This window comes from Schistocerca americana, chromosome 9 (assembly GCF_021461395.2).
Source record: "Schistocerca americana isolate TAMUIC-IGC-003095 chromosome 9, iqSchAmer2.1, whole genome shotgun sequence".
In the NCBI taxonomy this organism is placed as follows: Eukaryota; Metazoa; Arthropoda; class Insecta; order Orthoptera; family Acrididae; genus Schistocerca; species Schistocerca americana.
This window is the reverse complement of record NC_060127.1, coordinates 79546057-79569407: the sequence shown is the minus strand read 5'-3', so window position 1 is coordinate 79569407 and position 23351 is coordinate 79546057. Positions and strand designations below refer to the sequence as shown.

Below are 23351 nucleotides of genomic sequence, written 5' to 3'. Positions count from 1 at the left end.
GTGGAATGATCATATAAAGCTAATTGTTGGTAAGGCGGGTACCAGGTTGAGATTCATTGGGAGAGTGCTTAGAAAATGCAGTCCATCAACAAAGGAGGTGGCTTACAAAACACTCGTTCGACCTATACTTGAGTATTGCTCATCAGTGTGGGATCCGTACCAGGTCGGGTTGACGGAGGAGATAGAGAAGATCCAAAGAAGAGCGGCGCGTTTCGTCACTGGGTTATTTTGTAACCGTGATAGCGTTACGGAGATGTTTAATTAACTCAAGTGGCAGACTCTGCAAGAGAGGCGCTCTGCATCGCGGTGTAGCTTGCTCGCCAGGTTTCGAGAGGGTGCGTTTCTGGATGAGGTATCGAATATATTGCTTCCCCCTACTTATACCTCCCGAGGAGATCACGAATGTAAAATTAGAGAGATTAGAGCGCGCACGGAGGCTTTCAGACAGTCGTTCTTCCCGCGAACCATACGCGACTGGAACAGGAAAGGGAGGTAATGACAGTGGCACGTAAAGTGCCCTCCGCCACACACCTTTGGGTGGCTTGCGGAGTATCAATGTAGATGTAGATGTAGATGTAGATGTAGAACAGCGACCAGCCATCCTCACTGAGCTAATGGGACAGCTCTGGCAGAGTGCAGAGTCCATGCTGTCTGTTCTTGGCCATGCTGCGTGCAGTTACAGTGTTGCCAGAGTCTCGATTTTTAAATCACCTTTCTATTAAACCCGCTGGCGGAACTAGGTCTTGCTAGATACACTTTTGTCCTGAATTGGGATGATGAATTGCACACCGAACGCCAAGCACGGCATTTTTTCTTCATCCTGTATCTGAATATGCCCCGGTAATAATAATTTCGTGTTGCTTAATGTGCTGGTGCAAATCTTTCAATTGGAAGTCACTGCGGCAACTTTTGTCTCCATAACCAGTTATCCAACTGGGAGAAGGCGACCTACAGTTTAACACGGAATCGGAAACATGTTTCGTTTCTGGCGAATCTCCAGATCATTGAGAAGCTGGGTCAACAAACAGAAATAAAAATTTGATTCCACTGAGAATCGATTCCACTAAATGATTAAACGTGTCCACACACTCCAAAATATGTCAGTTTCCTCTTTTTGACTAAGGCAACAGCCACACAGTATCACGTACATCCTTTGAAAGGCCCTCTCGACTGGCTTGGAGGCCACATGTCCCATCTTACTATTGTGTAATAGTTTACTGAATGCACACACATGATAAGTCCACAGTCTTTTACGAATTTCCTTGTTCATCCTGGATCATATAAAATGCTCACGTATTTTCTGACACCTAAATGCCCCCTCCCCCTGTGATTCATGTAAATACCGGAAGAGTGATGGTAATAATTCCTTAGGAAGCACTATCTGAAATTCATTGCCTCTTTGGGACTTGATGATGATGACTTTGGGACTTACAAAATACACTCCTGGAAACTGAAATAAGAACACCGTGAATTCATTGTCCCAGGAAGGGGAAACTTTATTGACACATTCCTGGGGTCAGATACATCACATGATCACACTGACAGAACCACAGGCACATAGACACAGGCAACAGAGCATGCACAATGTCGGCACTAGTACAGTGTATATCCACCTCTCGCAGCAATGCAGGCTGCTATTCTCCCATGGAGACGATCGTAGAGATGCTGGATGTAGTCCTGTGGAACGGCTTGCCATGCCATTTCCACCTGGCACCTCAGTTGGACCAGCGTTAGTGCTGGACGTGAAGACCGCGTGAGACGACGCTTCATCCAGTCCCAAACATGCTCAATGGGGGACAGATCCGGAGATCTTGCTGGCCAGGGTAGTTGACTTACACCTTCTAGAGCACGTTGGGTGGCATGGGATACATGCGGACGTGCATTGTCCTGTTGGAACAGCAAGTTCCCTTGCCGGTCTAGGAATGGTAGAACGATGGGTTCGATGACGGTTTGGATGTACCGTGCACTATTCAGTGTCCCCTCGACGATCACCAGTGGTGTACGGCCAGTGTAGGAGATCGCTCCCCACACCATGATGCCAGGTGTTGGCCCTGTGTGCCTCGGTCGTATGCAGTCCTGATTGTGGCGCTCACCTGCACGGCGCCAAACACGCATACGACCATCATTGGCACCAAGGCAGAAGCGACTCTCATCGCTGAAGACGACACGTCTCCATTCGTCCCTCCATTCACGCCTGTCGCGACACCACTGGAGGCGGGCTGCACGATGTTGGGGCGTGAGTGGAAGACGGCCTAACGGTGTGCGTGACCGTAGCCCAGCTTCATGGAGACGGTTGCGAATGGTCCTCGCCGATACCCCAGGAGCAACAGTGTCCCTAATTTGCTGGGAAGTGGCGGTGCGGTCCCCTACGGCACTGCGTAGGATCCTACGGTCTTGGCGTGCATCCGTGCGTCGCTGCGGTCCGGTGCCAGGTCGACGGGCACGTGCACCATCCGCCGACCACTGGCGACAACATCGATGTACTGTGGAGACCTCACGCCCCACGTGTTGAGCAATTCGGCGGTACGTCCACCCAGTCGTGTGAAGTTAGCACCCCTTTTTCGAGAAATATACATTTTTTTCAGAGTTCTTGATAGATATGGCATAGTTCTAGAGTTCTTTGTACAAAATTTCAATAGTTCTGCAGAATTTAGCGAAGAAAACAACAATATTCAAAAAAATTTTCGTATCGAACACGTTCTTTGGCAATTTCCGCAAAATGTAAATAAGTACAAGAGTTCTGAGCACAGTTCTGAATAGAGCTCCAAGAGTTCTTTCGAAAATCCCAGTAACATTTTTTTGTGCAGCTAATAGTTTACGAGATAATTGCATTTTAATGAGAAAATCTTTTCACTTACTGTGAAGTTGGCACCCTTTTTTTCAGAAATATATATTTTTTCAGAGTTCTTGATAGATATGGCATAGTTCTAGAGTTCTTTGTACAAAATTTCAATAGTTCTGCAGAATTTAGCGAAGAAAACAACAAAATTCGAAAAAATTTTCGTATCGAAAACATTTTTTGTCAATTTTCGTAAAAATTAAACTTGTACAACAGTTCTGAGGACAGTTCTGAACAGAACCTCAAGAGCTCTATCGAAAATCCCAACAACATTTTTCTATGGCGATAATGGTTTGAGATAAATTGATTTAATATGGGACACACTTTCTGTACAGAAAATATAAATATATTCGTACAACAGTTCTGATGACAGTTCTGGACACCACGTGAAGAGTTCTATCGAAAATCCTAGTGAAATTTTTTTGTGCAGGTAATAGTTTAAGAGGTAATTGCAACTTAATTAAGAATTCCATAAGAGCTCCTACTGTGAAGCTGGCACCCTTTTTTTCAGAAATGTATACTTTTTTCAGATTTCTTGATAGATATGCCATAGTTCTAGAGTTCTTTGTACAAAATTTCAATAGTTCTGCAGAATTTAGCGACGAAAACAATATTCGAAAAATTTTCGTATCGAAAATATTCTTCGTCAATTTTCGCAAATTGTAAATAAGTAGAACAGTTCTGAGCACAGCTCTGAACAGAACTCCAAGAGTTCTATCGAAAACCCAAGCAACATTTTTTTGTGCAGCTAATAGTTTACGAGATAATTGCAATTTAAGGAGAAAATCTTTTCACTTACTGTGAAGTTGGCACCCTTTTTTTCACAAATGTATATTTTTTTAAGATTTCTTGATAGATATGCCATAGTTCTAGAGTTATTTGTACAAAATTTCAATAGTTCTACAGAATTTTGCGACGAAAACAATATTCGAAAAAATTTTCGCATCGAAAACATTCTTCGTCAATTTTCGCAAATTGTAAATAAGTACAACAGTTCTGAGCACAGGTCTGAACAGAACTCCAAGAGTTCTATCGAAAAGCCAAGTAACATTTTTTTGTGCAGCTAATAGTTTACGAGATAATTGCATTTTAATGAGAAAATCTTTTCACTTACTGTGAAGTTGGCACCCTTTTTTTTAGAAATATATATTTTTTCAGAGTTCTTGATAGATATGGAATAGTTCTAGAGTTCTTTGTACAAAATTTCAATAGTTCTGCAGAATTTAGCGAAGAAAACAACAAAATTCGAAAAAATTTTCGTATCGAAAACATTTTTTGTCAATTTTCGTAAAAATTGAGCTTGTACAACAGTTCTGAGGACAGTTCTGAACAGAACCTCAAGAGCTCTATCGAAAATCCCAACAACATTTTTCTATGGCGATAATGGTTTGAGATAAATTGATTTAATATGGGACACACTTTCGTTACGGAAAATATAAATATATTCGTACAACAGTTCTGATGACAGTTCTGGACACCACGTGAAGAGTTCTATCGAAAATCCTAGTGAAATTTTTTTGTGCAGGTAATAGTTTAAGAGCTAATTGCAACTTAATTAAGAATTCCATAAGAGCTCCTACTGTGAAGCTGGCACCCTTTTTTTCGGAAATGTATACTTTTTTCATATTTCTTGATAGATATGCCATAGTTCTAGAGTTCTTTGTACAAAATTTCAATAGTTCTGCAGAATTTAGCGACGAAAACAATATTCGAAAAAATTTTCGTATCGAAAACATTCTTCGTCAATTCTCGCAAATTGTAAATAAGTACAACAGTTCTGAGCACAGTTCTGAACAGAACTCCAAGAGTTCTATCGAAAACCCAAGTAACATTTTTTTGTGCAGCTAATAGTTTACGAGATAATTGCAATTTAAGGAGAAAATCTTTTCAATTACTGTGAAGTTGGCACCCTTTTTTTCAGAAATGTATATTATTTTCAGAGTTCTTGATAGATATGGCATAGTTCTAGAGTTCTTTGTACAAAATTTCAATAGTTCTGCAGAATTTAACGAAGAAAACAACAATACTCGAAAAAAATTTCGTATAGCAAACATTCGTTATTAATTTTCGCAAAAAGTAAATTCGTACAACAGTTCTGAACAAAACACCCAGAGCTCTATCGAAAATCCTAATAACATCTTTTTGTGGCGATGATAGTTTCTACGGTAACTGTTTTGATGTTAGACCCACTTTCTCCACAGAAAAAGTAAATTCGTTCAACAGTTTTGATGAACAGTTCTGGTTAACACGTCAAGACTTCTATCTATAATCATAATAACATTTTTGTGGTTGTAATAGTTTGTATGGTAATTGATTAATTGTGGGGCACTCTTACTCAAAAAAAAAAAAAATTATGTCTGTTCGTATGCTCTCATGCCAGCTCTGGATAGCATTGTAAGAGTTCTATCGAAAAAACTAGTAACATATTCTGTGCAGGTAATTGTTTACGTAGTAACTGCCATTATTAAGGAATGCTTATGAGCATTTCCCGTGAAGTTTGAACCCCTTTTACGATAAATATAAATTTTTTTCACAGTTCTTGATATATATGCAATAGTTCTAGATTTCCCTGCTCAAAACACGAATAGTTCTACAGAATTTCGGGAAGAAAACAATAACATGGCAAAATTTTGGTATGGTAAAAAATTATTTGTCAGTTTGGAAAAAATAAATTTGTATAACAGTTCTGTTGGCAGTTCTGGATAGCATCAGAAGAGTTGCAATGAAAATGATAAGAACATTTTTGTGGCGATAATAGTTTATACAATAATTGTTTTAATCTGATACTCACTTTATCTAATATAGCAAAATTCGTAGAATAGTTCTGATGACAGTTCTGAATATCACCTACAGAGTTCTACCAAAAACTATAATAACATTATTTGTGACGATGACATTATATGAGATAATTAATGTGGGACTCACTTTTGTCAGGTAAAAGTAATAAATTCGTACAAAAGATCTGACGGCATTTCTTAATACGACCCTAAGAGTTCTACCGACAACTGTAATAACATCTTTTGTGGGGATAACTGTTAATGAGATAATAGCATTTTCGAGAGACCCACTTGGTCTACATTATAATAAATTGGCACAACCCTTTTGCTGCCAGTTCTGGATAGCACCGAAAGAGTTCTTTTAAAAACCCTCATAACATTTTTATGGTGCCAGTAGATTATGAAATAGATTGTGTGTTCACTCTGCAGTGGGTGTGCGCCGATGTGAAACTTACTGGCAGATAAAAACTGTGTGCCGGACCGGGTCTCTAACCCCAGGCTGTGACCAAAGAATATCGTCACAATATCCTTTCGTCCAGGAGTGCTTCTTCTGCAATTTTCGTAGGACAACTTCTACGAAATTGGGAACGCAGGAGATGAAGTACTGCTGGAAGTACAGCTATGAGTACGATCGTAAATTCTCACTTTTATTTTGGAAAACCGAAAATCGAAAACCGGATGTATATTCTACTAAATACAAAAAGTCTAAATGTTCAGCACTATACAAATGCCAGTACACCTTCTTAAGATTGACTGTAGTAACTGTAGGTGGAAGCGTGGGATGTGCACGCTTAGATTATTCAAGGAGAGAAGGCTCGTCAGTGCAAAACAAACAGATGGCTGAGAGAGCAGATACATTCACACGCGCCACTAACCAGATGGTGTCACACCTGTCGAGAATCGCACCAGAGGTACAATGAGCTGTGGTGGAGTGCTGTTGGCGTGGTTACTATGCAACTTACTTGATGGGCATCAATACACCGTTATATTAATGTACAATACTTGAGAAACAATGTCATTCACACACTCCAAGTTCCTTATCACTCAGTACTAGACTAAATTACCGGCCTGGTGATAAGCAGCCTGTGTACCTCACCGACTACACATCTTCGTGTTATAAGAAAAAAAAGAGAAAAATACCAAGGGACACAAAATATGAATCCGGATAAACCGGAAATCCGGATTATTGAGGACCAAATAAACGAGGTTCTTATTTACAAATTTCGAACTTCTTATTAACTTTAATACTGTATCCCCTCAACATTATAACACCTCTATCAGTCATGTATTGAATTAGGATTTAAACATACTACTTAGTTCGTTTGTACGATATATTCAGTAAATATACTTACATTTCTATACATCGTAAAGACTTTTAACTCTCGCTGTAGTGTAACTAATCAAACTTCCACACTTCCTTTCTAACTAGAACAAATGTTTGCAACAATATTAACGACATCAATTTCAAATTTATTCGTTACACACAGCACATGTTTTTATGTATCCTAGTGGCTGGTGATGTTGCAATATAACTTTCATCCATGAGGGTCCTGGGCATATTTTTAGCTGTTAGTGGGTCCTGGATGTCATGAGAGTTCAAAACAATTACTGTTTTACGTGATAAAATTCATCTGGTTCTTCCTGATTCTAAAAATATACACTTCATGTGTGCCTTTCATTGTTGTATGTATGATTCAGTATCGACGCTAATGCTCTCTTGATGAGATATGAGCCGATTGCTCGTTTTTATCCACTGTGCCCTTTCGTATTTCATTTCAGCGATTAGTTTACTTGTTTATCAACGTAGTAAGTAGTACAAAGCTAATCCAGAATGTAAACTGCACTTAAATTCTGTTTGAACTGTTTAATAGTCAGTGTCCGCTGTCTGAACGTCAAATATCAGATTAATACACTGCGCCTGGTTGCGTTATTTTATAGGAATTTTATTATTTTAAGTGGGAAGTACTAGATAATGTTGAAGAAATTCGAAGCATATTGTTCGAAGAGCATAATATTATTCGAAATTTACCTGTACCAATAGGTGCAGCCAAAGCAGCATTTGTGATGCTGTAATTACCTCATAGATAACGATTTTTGTCTATTGTAGTTTTGTATTCCAATCAGAATTTAGAGAGCATCAAAGCCTCATTTCAGCGTGAGAGAGGGGTAAAATCAATAGATGATATTGAATTGAAAGCCTTCATCAGTCTCTTGTTTTTAATTGTTGTTAACAAAAGTAACAGATAAAGCCTGGAAGATCTGTGTGGAACTGATGGTGATGGCATTGAAAAATTTCACCTCGCAAACGAACATAAAACGTTTCAAATTTATTCTGGAGAGTCTTAGATTTTACAGTCGCGTTATTCGTGATGAAGGGAGACAATTAGACAAGCTAACAGCTATTCGGGAAATATTTACTGTGTTTGTACGCAACTACCACAAATCTTAAACCTCGGAGAATATGTTACAGTAGGCAAGAAGCTGGAAGTATTCTGTGGAAGGTACAGTTTTCGCCAATATGTATCAATCAAAACAAACGAGTATGGATTCTTAAGTGTGGATTCTTAAGTATTTTACCTGTAAAATTTGGAAATATACGCTGTGTTGCAACCAGAAGGATTTACCAACTGAGCAATAAACAATTTGATGTTGTTCTGTGACTGTGTAAACCTATATATCAGTCAGGTCGAAATGTGAAAGCGGACAACTGGTTTACTAGTACTGGAATGATAATAGAGCTGTGAAGGGAGAGTTTTTCTTCTGTTGGCATGATGAAGAAAAACAAGTGTGGAGATTTCTCTAGAGTTTGCTATCAGTAAAAGAAGGGCTGCCCACATTTCCTTTTTTGACTTCCACAAGACTGAACTCTAGTTTCCTCCGTACCTAAAAGGGGAAGTGAGTGATCCAGGCATCACGTTTGCATGAAGATAATTCGATAGATGCTGACATTGTAGATAAACGGAAGCCATCCACCGTAAATTTTAAAATAGCGTTAAGTGTGGTATTTTCACAGCGGATAAGCCGAATGCTTTGTACAACGCTGCAAGAAATGTACGCCGCTGGTCAATGGTTGTATTTTTGTAATGATCAGTACAGTTGGAATCTATGCACAAGTGATTTATTGTGGCAACAGGAAGAATTGTATCAAAAGGAAAGGGTTCCTGAATCAGCTTTGTTATACAATGTTGTTTTCTTCGCTAAATTCTGCATAACTATTGAAATTTTGTACCGAGAACTCTATAACTATGACTTATCTATCAAGAACTCTGAAAAAAATATATATTTCTGAAAAAAAGGGTGCCAGCTTCACAGTAGGAGCTCTTATGGGGTTCTTAATTAAGTTGCGATTACCTCTTAAACTATTACCTGCACTAAAAAATTCTGCTAGGAATTTCGATAGAACTCTTCACGTGGTGTCCAGAACTGTCATCAGAACTGTTGTACGAATATATTTATATTTTCTGTAGAGAAAGTGTGTCCCACATTAAATCAATTTATCACAAACTACTATCGCCATAGAAAAATGTTATTAGGATTTTCGATAGAGCTCTTGGGGTTCTGTTCAGAACTGTCCTCAGAACTGTTGTACCAGTTTAATTTTTGCGAAAATTGACAAAAAATGATTTCGATAGAAAATTTTTTTCGAGTATTGTTGTTTTCTTCCCTAAATTCTGCAGAACTATTGAAATTTTGTACAAAGAACTCTAGAACTGTGGCATACCTGTCAAGAACTGTGAAAGAAATATACATTTCTGAAGAAAAGGGTGCCAACTTCACAGTAAATGCAAAGATTTTCACCTTAAATGGCAATTATTTCGTAAACTATTAGCTGCACAAAAAAATGTTAATTGGGTTTTCGATAGAACTCTTGGAGTTCTGTTCAGAACTGTGCTCGGAACTGTTGTACTTATTTACAATTTGCGAAAATAGACGAAGAATGTTTTCGATACGAAAATTTTTTCGAATATTGTTTACGTCGCTAAATTTTGCAGAACTATTGAAATTTTGTACAAAGAACTCTAGAACTAAGGCATATCTATCAAGAAATCTGAAAAAAGTATACATTTCTGAAAAAAAGGGTGCCAACTTCACAGTAAGTGAAAAGATTTTCTCCTTAAATTGCAATTATCTCGTAAACTATTAGCTGCACAAAAAAATGTTAATAGGATTTTCGATAGAACTCTTGGAGTTCTGTTCAGAACTGTGCTCAGAACTGTTGTACTTATTTACAATTTGCGAAAATTGACGAAGAATGTCTTCGATTCGAAAATTTTTTCGAATATTATTTTCGTCGCTAAATTTTGCAGAACTATTGAAATTTTGTACAAAGAACTCTAGAACTATGGCATATCTATCAATAAATCTGAAAAAAGTATACATTTGTGAAAAAAATGGTGCCAACTTCACAGTAAGTGAAAAGATTTTCTCATTAAAATGCAATTATCTCGTAAACTATTAGCTGCACAAAAAAATGTTACTTGGATTTTCGAAAGAACTCTTGGAGCTCTGTTCAGAACTGTGTTCTGAACTCTTGTACTTACTTACATTTTGCGGAAATTGCCAAAGATTGTTTTCGATACGAAAATTTTTTCGAGTATTGTTGTTTTCGTCGCTAAATTCTGCAGAACTATTGAAATTTTGTACAAAGAACTCTAGAACTATGCCATATCTATCAAGAACTCTGAAAAAAATGTATATTTCTCGAAAAAGGGGTGCTAACTTCACACGACTCGTCCACCCGGCCTCCCGCATGCCCACTGTACGCCCTCGCTCAAAGTCCGTCAACTGCACATACGGTTCACGTCGACGCTGTCGCGGCATGCTACCAGTGTTAAAGACTGCGATGGAGCTCCGTATGCCACGGCAAACTGGCTGACACTGACGGCGGCGGTGCACAAATGCTGCGCAGCTAGCGCCATTCGAAGGTCAACACCGCGGTTCCTGGTGTGTCCGCTGTGCCGTGCGTGTGATCATTGCTTGTACAGCCCTCTCGCAGTGTCCGGAGCAAGTATGGTGGGTCTGACACACCGGTGTCAATGTGTTCTTCTTTCCATTTCCAGGAGTGTAATATTCACTCTCTCGACATACGGGCCTTTATCGTTTCACTGTCATGAATCCTCTTTTTAATTTCACGAAAGCATTCATCTTTATCTTGGAATTTTCTAATGTCACGAATTAGGTGAGGTATGTGAGTAAGAACTAAAATCACATTCAGACATGAAGCACTATTTTTCACCAGCTGATAGTCTCTTCAGTAATTCACACTGGAATCAAACATAAAATTCAACCCTTCTGCGACCACTTTTTCTGAACCCTTCATAATATGGAACTCGAACTTAAAGGTTAAATTTCTTGTTATCCATCTGGCAATACGACCAGTCTTGCATCCGCTGTCTAAGACGGAAATGGGCGCTTGGCTGTCAGTCCCTGCAATGAACTTTCGATGCTCCAAATAGCATCAGAACATTTCCATGCCAAAGAGCAGAGGCTTCCAATTCATAAATTGAGTACCTTGTAGTTCATTTAATACCTATGAGTTACGATTAGTTGTTCTCTCACCCACTTCCCGCTCCTGCAGCAAAGCAACTCCTACCTCTGGGGCCAACACATCTGCCTGAAGAATGAAAGGCTAATGCCAGGACTGACTTCAACGCTTCCTTCAGTGCCAAAAAATTAGTCTTTCTGTGAAGGCCCAAAAAAAATTTACACCCTTCTTTCCGCAGCTCATTAAGTGGATCAGTCTTCTCGGCGAAACTGCCGATGAACTCGCTAAAAACATTGACGATACCCCTAAATTTGACAATTTCTTTAACGTTTTGCAGGGCTGAGAATTGACTAACGTCTTTCTGTCTCTTTGGGTCGATATGAAGCCCTTCATTACAAACTATGTTCCCCAGAAACTTTATAGAGTATTAGGCACACACAACCTTTCGTGGATTAAATACACTACTGCCCATTAAAATTGCTACACCACGAAGATGACGTGCTACAGACGCGAAATTTAACCGGCAGGAAGAAGATGTTGTGATACGCAAATGATTAGCTCTTCAGAGCATTCACACAAGGTTGGTGCCGGTGGCGACACCTACGACGTGCTGACATGATGAAAGTTTCCAACAGATTTCTCATATACAAACAGCAGTTGACCGGCGTTGCCTGGTGAAACGTTGTTGTGATGCCTCGTGTAAGGAGGAGAAATGCGTACCATCACGTTTCCGACTTTGATAATGGTCGGATTGTAGCTTATGGCGATTGCGGTTTATGGAAACCCGACATTACTGCTCGCGTTGGTCGAGATCCAATGACTGTTAGCGCAATATGGAATCGGTGGGTTCAGGAGGGTAATACGGAACGCCTTGCTGGATCCCAACGGCCGCGTATCACTAGCGGTCGAGATGACGGGCATCTTATCGGCATGGCTGTAACGCATCGTGCAGCCACGTCTCGATCCCTGAGTCAACAGATGGGGACGTTTGCAAGACAACAACCATCTGCACGAACAGTTCGACGACGTTTGCAGCACCGTGGTTGGTTCAAATGGCTCTGAGCACTATGGGACTTAATTTCTGAGGTCATCAGTCTCCTAGAACTTAGAACTACTTAAACCTAACTAACCTAAGGACATCACACACATCCATGCCCGAGCCAGGATTCGAACCTGCGACGGTAGCGGTCGCATGGTTCCGGACTGAAGCGCCTAGAACCACTCGGCCACTGCGGCCGGCCGCAACAGCATGGACTATCAGCTCGGAGACCATGGCTGCGGTTACCATTGACGCTGCATCACAGACAGGAGCACCTGCGATGGTGTACTCAACGACGAACCTGAGTGCACGAATGGCAAAACGTCATTTTTTCAGATGAATCCAGGTTTTGTTTACAGCATCATGATGGTCGCATCCGTGTTTGGCGACATCACGGTGAACGCACATTGGAAGCGTGTATGACCCGGCGTGATGGTATGGGGTGCCACTGGTTACACGTCTGGCTCACCGCTTGTTCGCGTTGACGGCGCTTTGAACAGTGGATGTTACATTTAAAATGGGTTACGACCCGTGGCTCTACCCTTCATTCGATCCCTGCGAAACCCTACATTTCAGCAGGATAATGCACGACCACATATTGGATTTCTTGTACGGGCCTATCTGAATACAGAAAATGTGCGACAGCTGCCCTGGCCAGCACATTTTCCAGATCTCTCACCAACTGAAAACGTCTGGTCAATGGTGATCGAGCAACTGGCTCGTCACAATACGCCAGTCACTACTCTTGATGAACTGTCGTATCGTGTTGAAGCTGCATGTCCAGCTGTACCTGTACACGCCATCCAAGCTCCGTTTGACTCAATGCTCAGGCGCATCAAGGCCGTTATTACGGCCAGAGGTGGTTGTTCTGGGTACTGATTTCTCAGGATCTATGCACCCAAATTGCGTGAAAATGTTATCACGTGCCAGTTCTAGTATAATGTATTTTTCCAATGAGTACCCGTTTATCATCTGCATTTCTTCTTGGTGTAGCAATTTTAATGACCAGTAGTGTATCAGAACAGCGCTTCTTAATCCCTCAAATTTGTCCCTCAGGCGCCCTATGTGCTCCTGCAGCGAGCTACTTTGTGTTTTTTAATCGCTCAAATTGTCGCGCAGGTGCCTTACGGGCTCCTGAAGCGAGCACCTGTACACTACCGAATCGTCAAGATAATGGTACGGATACATAAACTTTATGTTGGAAAACACCGCATCAATGAGCTGCGAGAGAAGGCACTGCTTGAAGATAATCCAAAGGGGTCACTTTTTAACTCAAATATCTTCCAATATACTACGAATGCTGTAACCAGCTTCAAACCTTCCTCCAGTCATGTTTGATTACAGGCCTTATTGATAACTAAGGTGGGAAAGACCTGTACTCCCTGAAACCATCTTAGGCACAAATTACAATCAGGCAGTCGCACTGATCTCAGGACTCCCTCTTTAGTTAATTCACAGTAATCCACCACCACGAGGTGTCCACCAGTACATTTGGGAGCCAAGAACTTTGTAACAGCACAAGGAGATTTAGGAGACGAGATTACTCTACATTATAACTTTCCTACATCTTCGTCTAATATTTCCAATCTGGGTGGCGGTAATCTACAGGGTGACTTCTTAACTGGCAGCGTATCAGTTAAGTCCGTATGACATTCTAGCAGTCCAGTAGCTCCTAATTCATTGATCAACACATCTGGGAATTCTGCACACAGGTCTTTGAACTTTATCTGAGAAAATTCATCTGAAGGAGCCAACTGTTCATCTAATGAGTCTGGCTGCCTCACATCATCAGCTACCATACTGTATTTGTCATACATCTACATCTACATGGATAATCTGCAAATCACATTTAAGTGCCTGGCCATGTCCATGTTACACTGCTTGACAAAAAAACTGTAATGTCGAGACATTTAGGAGGTTGTTGTTGTTGTGGTCTTCAGTCCTGAGACTGGTTTGATGCAGCTCTCCACGCTACTCTATCCTGTGCAAGCTTCTTCATTTCCCAGTACCTATTGCAACCTACATCCTTCTGAATCTGCTTGGTGTATTCATCTCTTGTTCTCCCTCTACGATTTTTACCCTCCACGCTGCCCTCCAACACTAAATTGGTGATCCCTTGATGCCTCAGAACATGTCCTACCAACCGATCCCTTCTTCTAGTCAAATTGTGCCACAAACTTCTCTTCTCCCCAATCCTATTCAATACCTCCTCATTAGTTATGTGATCTATCCATCTAATCTTCAACATTCTTCTGTAGCACCACATTTCGAAAGCTTCTATTCTCTTCTTGTCCAAACTGGTTATCGTCCATGTTCACTTCCATACATGGCTACGCTCCATACAAATACTTCCAGAAACGACTTTCTGACACTTAAATCTATACTCGATGTTAACAAATTTCTCTTCTTCAGAAACGCTTTCCTTGCCATTGCCAGTCTACATTTTATATCCTCTCTACTTCGACCATCATCAGTTATTTTGCTCCCCAAATAACAAAACTGCTTTACTACTTTAAGTGTCTCATTTCCTAATCTAATACCCTCAACATCACCCGAATTAATTCGACTACATTCCATAATCCTCGTTTTGCTTTTGTTGATGTTCATCTTATATCCTCCTTTCAAGACACTGTCCATTCCATTCAACTGCTCTTCCAAGTCCTTTGCTGTCTCTGACAGAATTACAATGTCATCGGCAAACCTCAAAGTTTTTATTTCTTCTCCATGGATTTTAATACCTACTCCGAATTTTTCTTTTGTTTCCTTCACTGCTTGCTCAATACACAGATTAAATACCATCGGGGAGAGGCTACAACCCTGTCTCACTCCCTTCCCAACCACTGCTTCCCTTTCATGCCCCTCGACTCTTATAACTGCCATCTGGTTTCTGTACAAATTGTAAATAGCCTTTCGCTCCCTGTATTTTACCCCTGCCACCTTTAGAATTTGAAAGAGAGTATTCCAGTCAACATTGTCAAAAGCTTTCTCTAAATCTACAAATGCTAGAAATGTAGATTTGCCTTTCCTTAATCTATTTTCTAAGATAAGTCGTAGGGTCAGTATTGCCTCGCGTGTTCCAATATTTCTGCAGAATGCAAACTGATCTTCCCCCAGGTCGGCTTCTGCTAGTTTTTCCATTCGTCTGTAAAGAATTCGCGTTAGTATTTTGCAGTAGTGACTTATTAAACTGATAGTTCGGTAATTTTCACATCTGTCAACACCTGCTTTCTTTGGGATTGGAATTATTACATTCTTCTTGAAGTCTGAGGGTATTTCACCTATCTCATACATCTTGCTCACCAGATGGTAGAGTTTTGCCAGGACTGGCTCTCCCAAGGCTGTCAGTAGTTCTAATGGAATGTTGTCTACTCCCGGGGCCTTCGTAGGAGGTAACGAAGTTAAATTTCACAGACTGAGAGGGCGTATGATGTTTTTTTCTATGATTATCAAATTGACAAAGAACTTGGTAGTATGAACCCACTTCTTTTTATGACGTGGCATCGCCTGTGGTCTGGATGCATGCACTGATTCAGTTGAGAAGGGTGACATAAGAGGCAAACTGGTCCACAACTGCTGTAAGTGGACTGTGCCTGTTAAAGCCATTGGTATGACATTGACATCCGAGCCCTTCAACACATGTTCTATCAGTGACAGATCTTGTGATCTTGCTGGCTACGGAAGTACCTCAACATCAGGCAGTCATTTCGTAGGTACACAGGCTTTGTGTGGACGAGGATTTTCCAGTTGAAAAACGGGACCGAGACACTGCTACACGAGGATGCAGGATGTACGTGATGTACCACTGTGTACTCAGAGATCGCTCAGCCACTAAAGGCCGTGATCTGAAGTCATACCCGATGGCTGCCCAAACTACGCGCATGACACCCAGAGTAACATCGCCGTGCCGCTCCAGAATATTGGAAGAATGGGATCTCACCTCAGATCGCTGTCATACTGGCCATTTATGAGCATCTGTGAAAGTGAAGAACTGTGATTTATGGGTAGTCCGAGTTTTACAGGCACGGCACCATTCCTTATGCAGCCGTTTGTGGTGTTAACAACAATCTACGCATGGGACGGTAATTCCGTAATCGAGCTGGTGTTAGCTTCTGAGCAATGGTGTCAGTTGCCACAGAACGTTACAGGGAGTCTGTTGCTCGTTCTCAGACAGCTGGAGCAGGTGTGAAAGGGTTATCATGTTCTTGTTGCGCAATGTGGCAGTCCTCCCTCGTGATGGTCTGAGGTGTTCGACTGAAACCTTGGCATCGGGCATGCCTGCCTTGGCATTCCCATTTAGTCCAACATTGGTCCACTGTCCCATCCAAATGTTCCAAAAATACGGACATCGCACGATTTGGCCAGCTAGCCAAATGGACACTGACAGTGATGATACTTGGTTTGTTTCGTACTCAACTGCTCGGTCATCAGTGCCCATACCAATTCCCAGATTTCCACAGTCCAGTCACTTCACCTTTACCGAATGATGACGAAATGATGAGGACAACACAGACACCCAGTCCTCAGGCGGAGAAAATTCCCGACCCAGCCGGGAATCGAACCTGAGAGCCTGTGTTCCAGAGACAGCAATGCTAGCCACTACGTCACGAGCTGTGAACGTCCTCAATGGTGCACCATTGAAAGTTTGTATGGTGCTGACAATGCTGTCTCAAGAGTATGCAGCATCTGCGTGTCCTCCACAGTGATCATTCAGTACCTGACGCTTTTCATGCTATTTATGTGCCCTACCAGGCAGGACATGTTCTATGAGCAGAGGGCTCTCTCCCTAACAGAGTATTTCTACACCACCACCCAGCTGGTACACGTCCAAGAGGGCTCGTCTGCAAACGAGGTGGTGTGACAGGACTTTAGTGACGCTGGAAGAAGCAGATCCAACAGCCCGGTCTGAAGAAACTCGAGACAGAAATAAATGGGCCTACATATTGTAAGGTGGCTATAATTTCGCACCTTACAAGCACTTATCCTCATACTTTGCCGTGAACTACAGCCACAATTAGATATCATTTTATAGGTTGTACATCGTGTATATGAATATTTAAAGGAGACTGACATTGTCATGTACGCCTTCTAAATAATTGTTAACGCTTACTGCATGAAAGGTGACGGAGTGTCTTTATTATAAAAATGGCGTAATGAATGATTGCGTGTACTAGTAGAGGTTGGAGCGGCAGTGGAGATGAAACGGCAGGCAGAACTCAAGCTCTGGGTGGAAGGCCCCCACAGATCTTGGTCCTACTTAAACACAGCAAGTAGCTAGACAGACGTCGTGGCACCTGAGCTCTGGAGCACAATAGGGTGACGGCCGGCCGCTATTGTAGTATGGCCGGAAGGATAACCGGATAATACTTCCGAATTTGGACGCAGGTGAGAGGAAGGAATAAGCGGCACCTCGGAAACGACGCAGGCTGGGTTATTTCCAAGGAGTTTTACTCAGAAGCGTACCATTGTACGAGTATAGGTTTTTCCTCGCAAACTTTCCGTGCCGTTCGACAAAAGACTAAAATATGGTTGGTCGGCAGTCGGAAGAATCTGTAGAGAGGGAGAATATTCCGTGGTTTCGGAAATATGATTCATTTTCGGAATTACGAGTGTGGGGAGCTGAGCCTTGCAGGGAAACCAGCGTTGGAGAGACCAGCGTTGGAGAGACGTGGTCTTCCGTTGCGAACGCCCGTGTGTGACGGTCGCTCGATATCAGCTTTGTTGGTACGGACGGACTTGCTGTCTTTGCTCTCAGGAGAGTTTATAGTTAGAACAGTTACGAACTGTACTGCTGCGAACCTATACGATTCTGGACTTCACCTCTGGTTTCGAAGTCGTCGTTGAGTACACAGCGTTCAGTAATTGAGAGCACTTCCTCTGCCTATACTTGAGTTGTTGTCTAAACTCCGTCCTTTTGGCTGGGAGTTAGCGTTTCTCGTCTGTATTACACAGAGAGGAGAAGACAGTATTAGAGTATATTAGTCAGAGGACCGCCTTCTGCCGTCCTAGTGTTTGAAAGAGTTTCATTTTGTGGCTGGAGTTCTTCCATCGTCGCCGACGAATACGAGAACCATCACATCGACGCACCGGACGCAGTAGATACGGTGTTATCGCAAATTGCTTCGGCTTATTAGGGCTATAAAAGCTAAACAGCTGTGATCACGTTAGTTTCTTTACACTGAGGTTCCACACCACTGCAGATCATCTTTGAAAGCAGTGTCTTCTAGTGTTTGGTATGCGGATGATGTCAGTCATTTCGCGTTATTGAATTAGATCGCGCAGTCATAATAAGGGGCACAGTTGGACAATTGATTAGTAATTTTACTTAGGAAATATAAACTTTGTAATATAATGTTTTTTATCAGCAATAAATATATATCAGCAGCAACAACGTTTATCATTTAGTAGGATTAGTTGCCTTCATCATTCATTTATGTTTAGGTTGTAATTTATATGTTAAAGTCCACTAAGATATCTTAAGATCTGCTTCAGGGGGTAGTCAAATGGTTCAAATGGATCTGAGCACTATGGGACTCAACTGCTGTGGTCATTAGTCCCCTAGAACTTAGAACTTCTTAAACCTAACTAACCTAAGGACATCACACACATCCATGCCCGAGGCAGGATTCGAACCTGCGACCGTAGCAGCAGCGCGGCTCCGGACTGGAGCGCCTAGAACCGCACGGCCACCGCGGCCGGCTCAGGGGGTAGTCAGACAAGGACAAATCTTCATTTTAGCGTTTATTATTTTCCGTTGCGCACATTTATTTTTACACCCACCTGAAGTAGCATCTTGGAATATGTAATAAAATTTCTTTGATGTTACAATATTTTGCCAAGATTCGTGGACTTGATGTGTTAATCATTTTATTGTGTTCTGTGTATGACTTGTATGTGTGTATTTTAGTCTTCTGCCATGGGCCTAAGTGGTCTCTGTTTGCGCAATAAATGACGATGATGGTGACCAGGCCTGCTAACGACAATAAACGAAAATAAATCTGGTGCACTGTGGTGTCGTTTCTACACTACTGGCCATTAAAATTGCTACACCACGAAGATGACGTGCTGCAGACGCGAAATCTAACCGTCAGGAAGAAGATGCTGTGATATGCAAATGATTAGCTTTTCAGAGCATTCACACAATGTGGCTACGCCTACAACGTGCTGACATGAGCAAAGATTCCAACCGATTTCTCATACACAAACAGCAGTTGACCGGCGTTGCCTGGTGAAACGTTGTTGTGATGCCTCATGTAAGGAGGAGAAATGCGTACCATCACGTTTCCCACTTTGACAAAGGTCGGATTGTATCCTATCGCCATTGCGGCTTATGGTATCGCGACAGTGCTGCTCGCGTTGGTCGAGATCCAATGACTGTTAGCAGAATATGGAATCGGTGGACTCAGGAGGGTAATATGGAACGCCGTGCTGGATCCCAACGGCCTCGTATCACTAGCAGTCGAGATGACAGGCATCTTATCCGCATGGCTGTAACGGATCTTGCAGCCACATCTCGATACCTGAGTCAACAGATGTGGACGTGTGCAAGACAACAACCATCTGCACGAACAGTTCGACGACATTTGCAGCAGCATGGACTATCAGCTCGGAGACCGTGACTGCGGTTACCCTTCGACGCTGCATCAAAGACAGGAGCGCCTGCGATGGTGTACTCGACGACGAACCTGGGTGCACGAATGTCAAAACGTCATTTTTTCGGATGAATCTAGGTTCTGTTTACAGCATCACGATGGCCGCATCGGTGTTTGGCGACATCGCGGTGAACGCACATTGGAAGCGTATATTCCTCATCGCCATACTGCCGTACCATCCGACGTCATGGTATGGGGTGCCATTGGTTACATGTTTCGGTCACCTCTTGTTCTCATTTACGGCACTTTGAACAGTGGACGTTACATTTCAGACATTTTACGACCCGTGGCTCTACCCTTCATTCGATCCCTACGAAACCCTACATTTCTGCAGGATAATGCACGACCGCATGTTGCAGGCCTTGTGCGGGCCTTTCTGGATACAGAAAATGTTCGAATGCTGCCCTGGCCAGCACACTCTCCAGATCTCTCACCAATTGCAAACGTCTGTTCAATGGTGGCCGAGCAACTGGCTCGTCACAATACGCCAGTCACTACTCTTGATGAGCTGTGGTATCGTGTTGGAGCTACATTGGCAGTTATACCTGTACACGCCATCCAAGCTCTGATTGACTCAATACCCGGGCGTATCAAGGCCGCTATTACGGCCAGAGGTGGTTGTTCTGGGTACTCATTTCTGAGGATCTACGCACCTAAATTGCGTGAAAATGTAATCACATGTCAGTTGTAGTATAATATATTTGTCCAATGAATACCCGTTTATCATCAGCGTTTCTTCTTGTTGTAGCAATTTTAATGGCCAATAGTGTACTTGTGACGGGCAATTTCAGCTCTGATCACTTACTGCGTATACTTGGCTGTGGTGTGTATGTGCACAAAACTTACATTGATGTCTGACCATGTCTTCTGGCTTTTTCACTTTTTGACACCTTATCACGTGTTCTAGGTCCTTCAGTTTATTGTCGCGCGGTGTATTTAATTTTATAATCAGGGATCCGTTTATTGGACCACCTGTACACGGAGTGTAGCTGTAAAGCGACAAGCTGTACTGTCTGTCGGCAGGACAACGGGCTGTGCACCTTCGACGTGCAGACGAAGTCCGCCTGCAAGGGCGACTCGGGGGGCCCCGTCTTCTGCGGCACGCCCGACTTCCAGACGGGCCTCATCGTGGGCGTCGTCTACAAGAACGAGTGCGCCAAGTGGTGTGGGGCGCCCGCACTGTTCAACTACCACATCTTCGTGGGCTTCTACCGGGACTGGATCCTCTCCCGCATACACGAGCCCTACCGCGTCCGCTCTGCTGCTGTGGTCCCGGCAGCCTCGCAGCCGATTTCGCTTTGTACACTCGCCGTGTCTCTGCTCAGCTTTGCAATAAACGTCCACTTATCTGCATGACTTGCTGTACGTCCCACCATCAGGAGATAATCTGAGCAGCCCTCTTACGTTGTTTCCAGCCGGCGTAGTAATTTGGAAAATGGGTTTAATCATAAATTCGCACAATAATTCTCGCCGTGAAGCAGCGTTGCGACAATAGCAATATACGAGGGCCGTTTGAAAAATCCGTCCAAAGTCCGAGAGACGGCACCACCGGCGCGTATCGAGGTCATGTTTAGTTAGTAGCATCTGGAAAGAACGCACACCAAGTTTCAGCCATATTGGTGTATTTCTTTGTGTTTGGCATTCGTGAGAATCAAGGAAATCGAGTGATTGTCAAAAAATAGACGAAAAGGAATTTGGTCTGGTTGTTAAACGTTACTTTATGAGAGGAAAAACGCCTCAAGAGACTAAAGAGAAGCTTGATATACATTACAGTGACTCTGCACCTTCGATTAGAACAGTTTATAAGTGGTTTCAAAATTTTCAGAGTGGCCATATGGCCACAAGTGATGCTGAACGTTCTGGACGTCCTGTGCAGGTTACTACTCCAGAAATCATTGATAAAGTCCATGATATGGTGATGGATAACTGAAGAATTAAGGTGCGTGAGATTGCTAGTGCTGTGGGCATCTCGAATGAACGGGTACGTAATATTTTGCATAAACATTTGGACATGAGAAAGCAATCCGTAAGATGGGTTCCGCGATTCCTCACACTTGACCAAAAACGGAATCGCGTGAAGTGTTGCAACGATGGTTTTGCAGCTGTTCAGGAAGAATCCGCAAGACTTTAAGCGTCGTTTCGTCATTGTGGATGAAACATGGATACATTACTATATTCCTGAGACCAAGCAACAATCTAAACGGCCGCGGTGGTCTCGCGGTTCTAGGCGCGCAGTCCGGAACCGTGCGACTGCTATGGTCGCAGGTTCGAATCCTGCCTCGGGCATGGATGTGTGTGATGTTCTTAGGTTAGTTAGGTTTAAGTAGTTCTAAGTTCTAGGGGAGTAAGGACCTGAGAAATTGAGTCCCATAGTGCTCAGAGCCATTTGAACAATCTAAACAATGGGTTACCAAGGAAGAATCTGCACCAAAAAAGACGAAGACCATTCCCTCGGCCGAAAAAGTTATGGCGACTGTCTTTTGGGATTCGCAAGGGATAATCCTCATTGACTATCTGGAAAAGCGTAAAACTATTACAGGTGCATCGTTATTGGACCGTTTGAAAACCGAGCTGCAAGAAAAACGCCGGCGACTGGACCTCAAAAAAGTCCATTTCCATCACAACAGTGCACCAGCACACACCTCAGCAGTTGTGGTCCCAAAATTAATGAAAATAGGATTTCAACTCGTTTCACATCCATCCTATTCTCCAGAGTTGCCGCCATCGGACTACTATTTGTTCCCCAATTTGAAGAAATACCTGCGGGACAAATATTTTATTCAAACGAGGAGGTGATTGCAGCAACTAGTAGCTATTACGCAGACTTGGAGAATTCCTATTATTCGGAAGGGAGCAACAAATTAGAACAACGTTGGATGAAGTGTATAAGTCTAAAAGGAGACTATGTCGAAAAATGAAAAAGGTTTACCCCAAACACGTAAGTAGTTTTTATTTTTGCACGGACGTTCAAACGCCCCTCGTACACAAATGGAAACTGTGCAACAGAATATTAAATTAATATGAGTAATATTTAACTCCACACTGGCTGCAACAACGAGAAAAGTCACATACATTCGCGAGTGAGTGGGTTGTCTAATAACTAATGCGTTTGGGGATGATGGTAAGAAAATGTAATTATAGTAAAAGTGACTCACATGTGACGAATATACGGCAGAGTTAGACGCAGGTATTTTCTTAAATTCACCTTTCCTTGTGGCCTGGTTGCAAGGAATATTGGTTACTATGAAAATAAGAATCAGATAAAAATTACAGCAAAATGAATCGTACTTCGATAGAAAAACAGAAATGATGAAGATTGCAGGCATTAGTGTCGCGCAAATGACCAAATTAAAAAAAAAGAGAATAGCGGACACAAAGGAAGAAAAGGGCATGTCCACCTACCTCCATTTTTGTATTGCGCCGTCGCGAAATCGTCGCTCCTATCTGTATCCATCTCGTATAAGTAATAAAAATATTGCTCCAGGAGTATATATTATTAGGCTTCTGTAAATAATTATAAATGCGGACATTTCGTTTTGACTTAAACTGGTGATTATTCAAA

The 23351-nt window shown here is 42.3% G+C and overlaps 1 protein-coding gene across 1 annotated transcript in view; it reads left to right on the top strand.

Moving 5' to 3' along the window:
• LOC124550672 (trypsin 3A1-like) overlaps positions 1-21145 on the top strand; it is a 78276-nt gene extending 57131 nt beyond the window's left edge. The window contains exon 4 of the mRNA XM_047125396.1: positions 20813-21145. Within this exon, the coding sequence (XP_046981352.1) occupies positions 20813-21145 (333 nt within the window). The remainder of the gene's footprint in view (positions 1-20812) is intronic.
• Positions 21146-23351: the final 2206 nt, after the last annotated feature.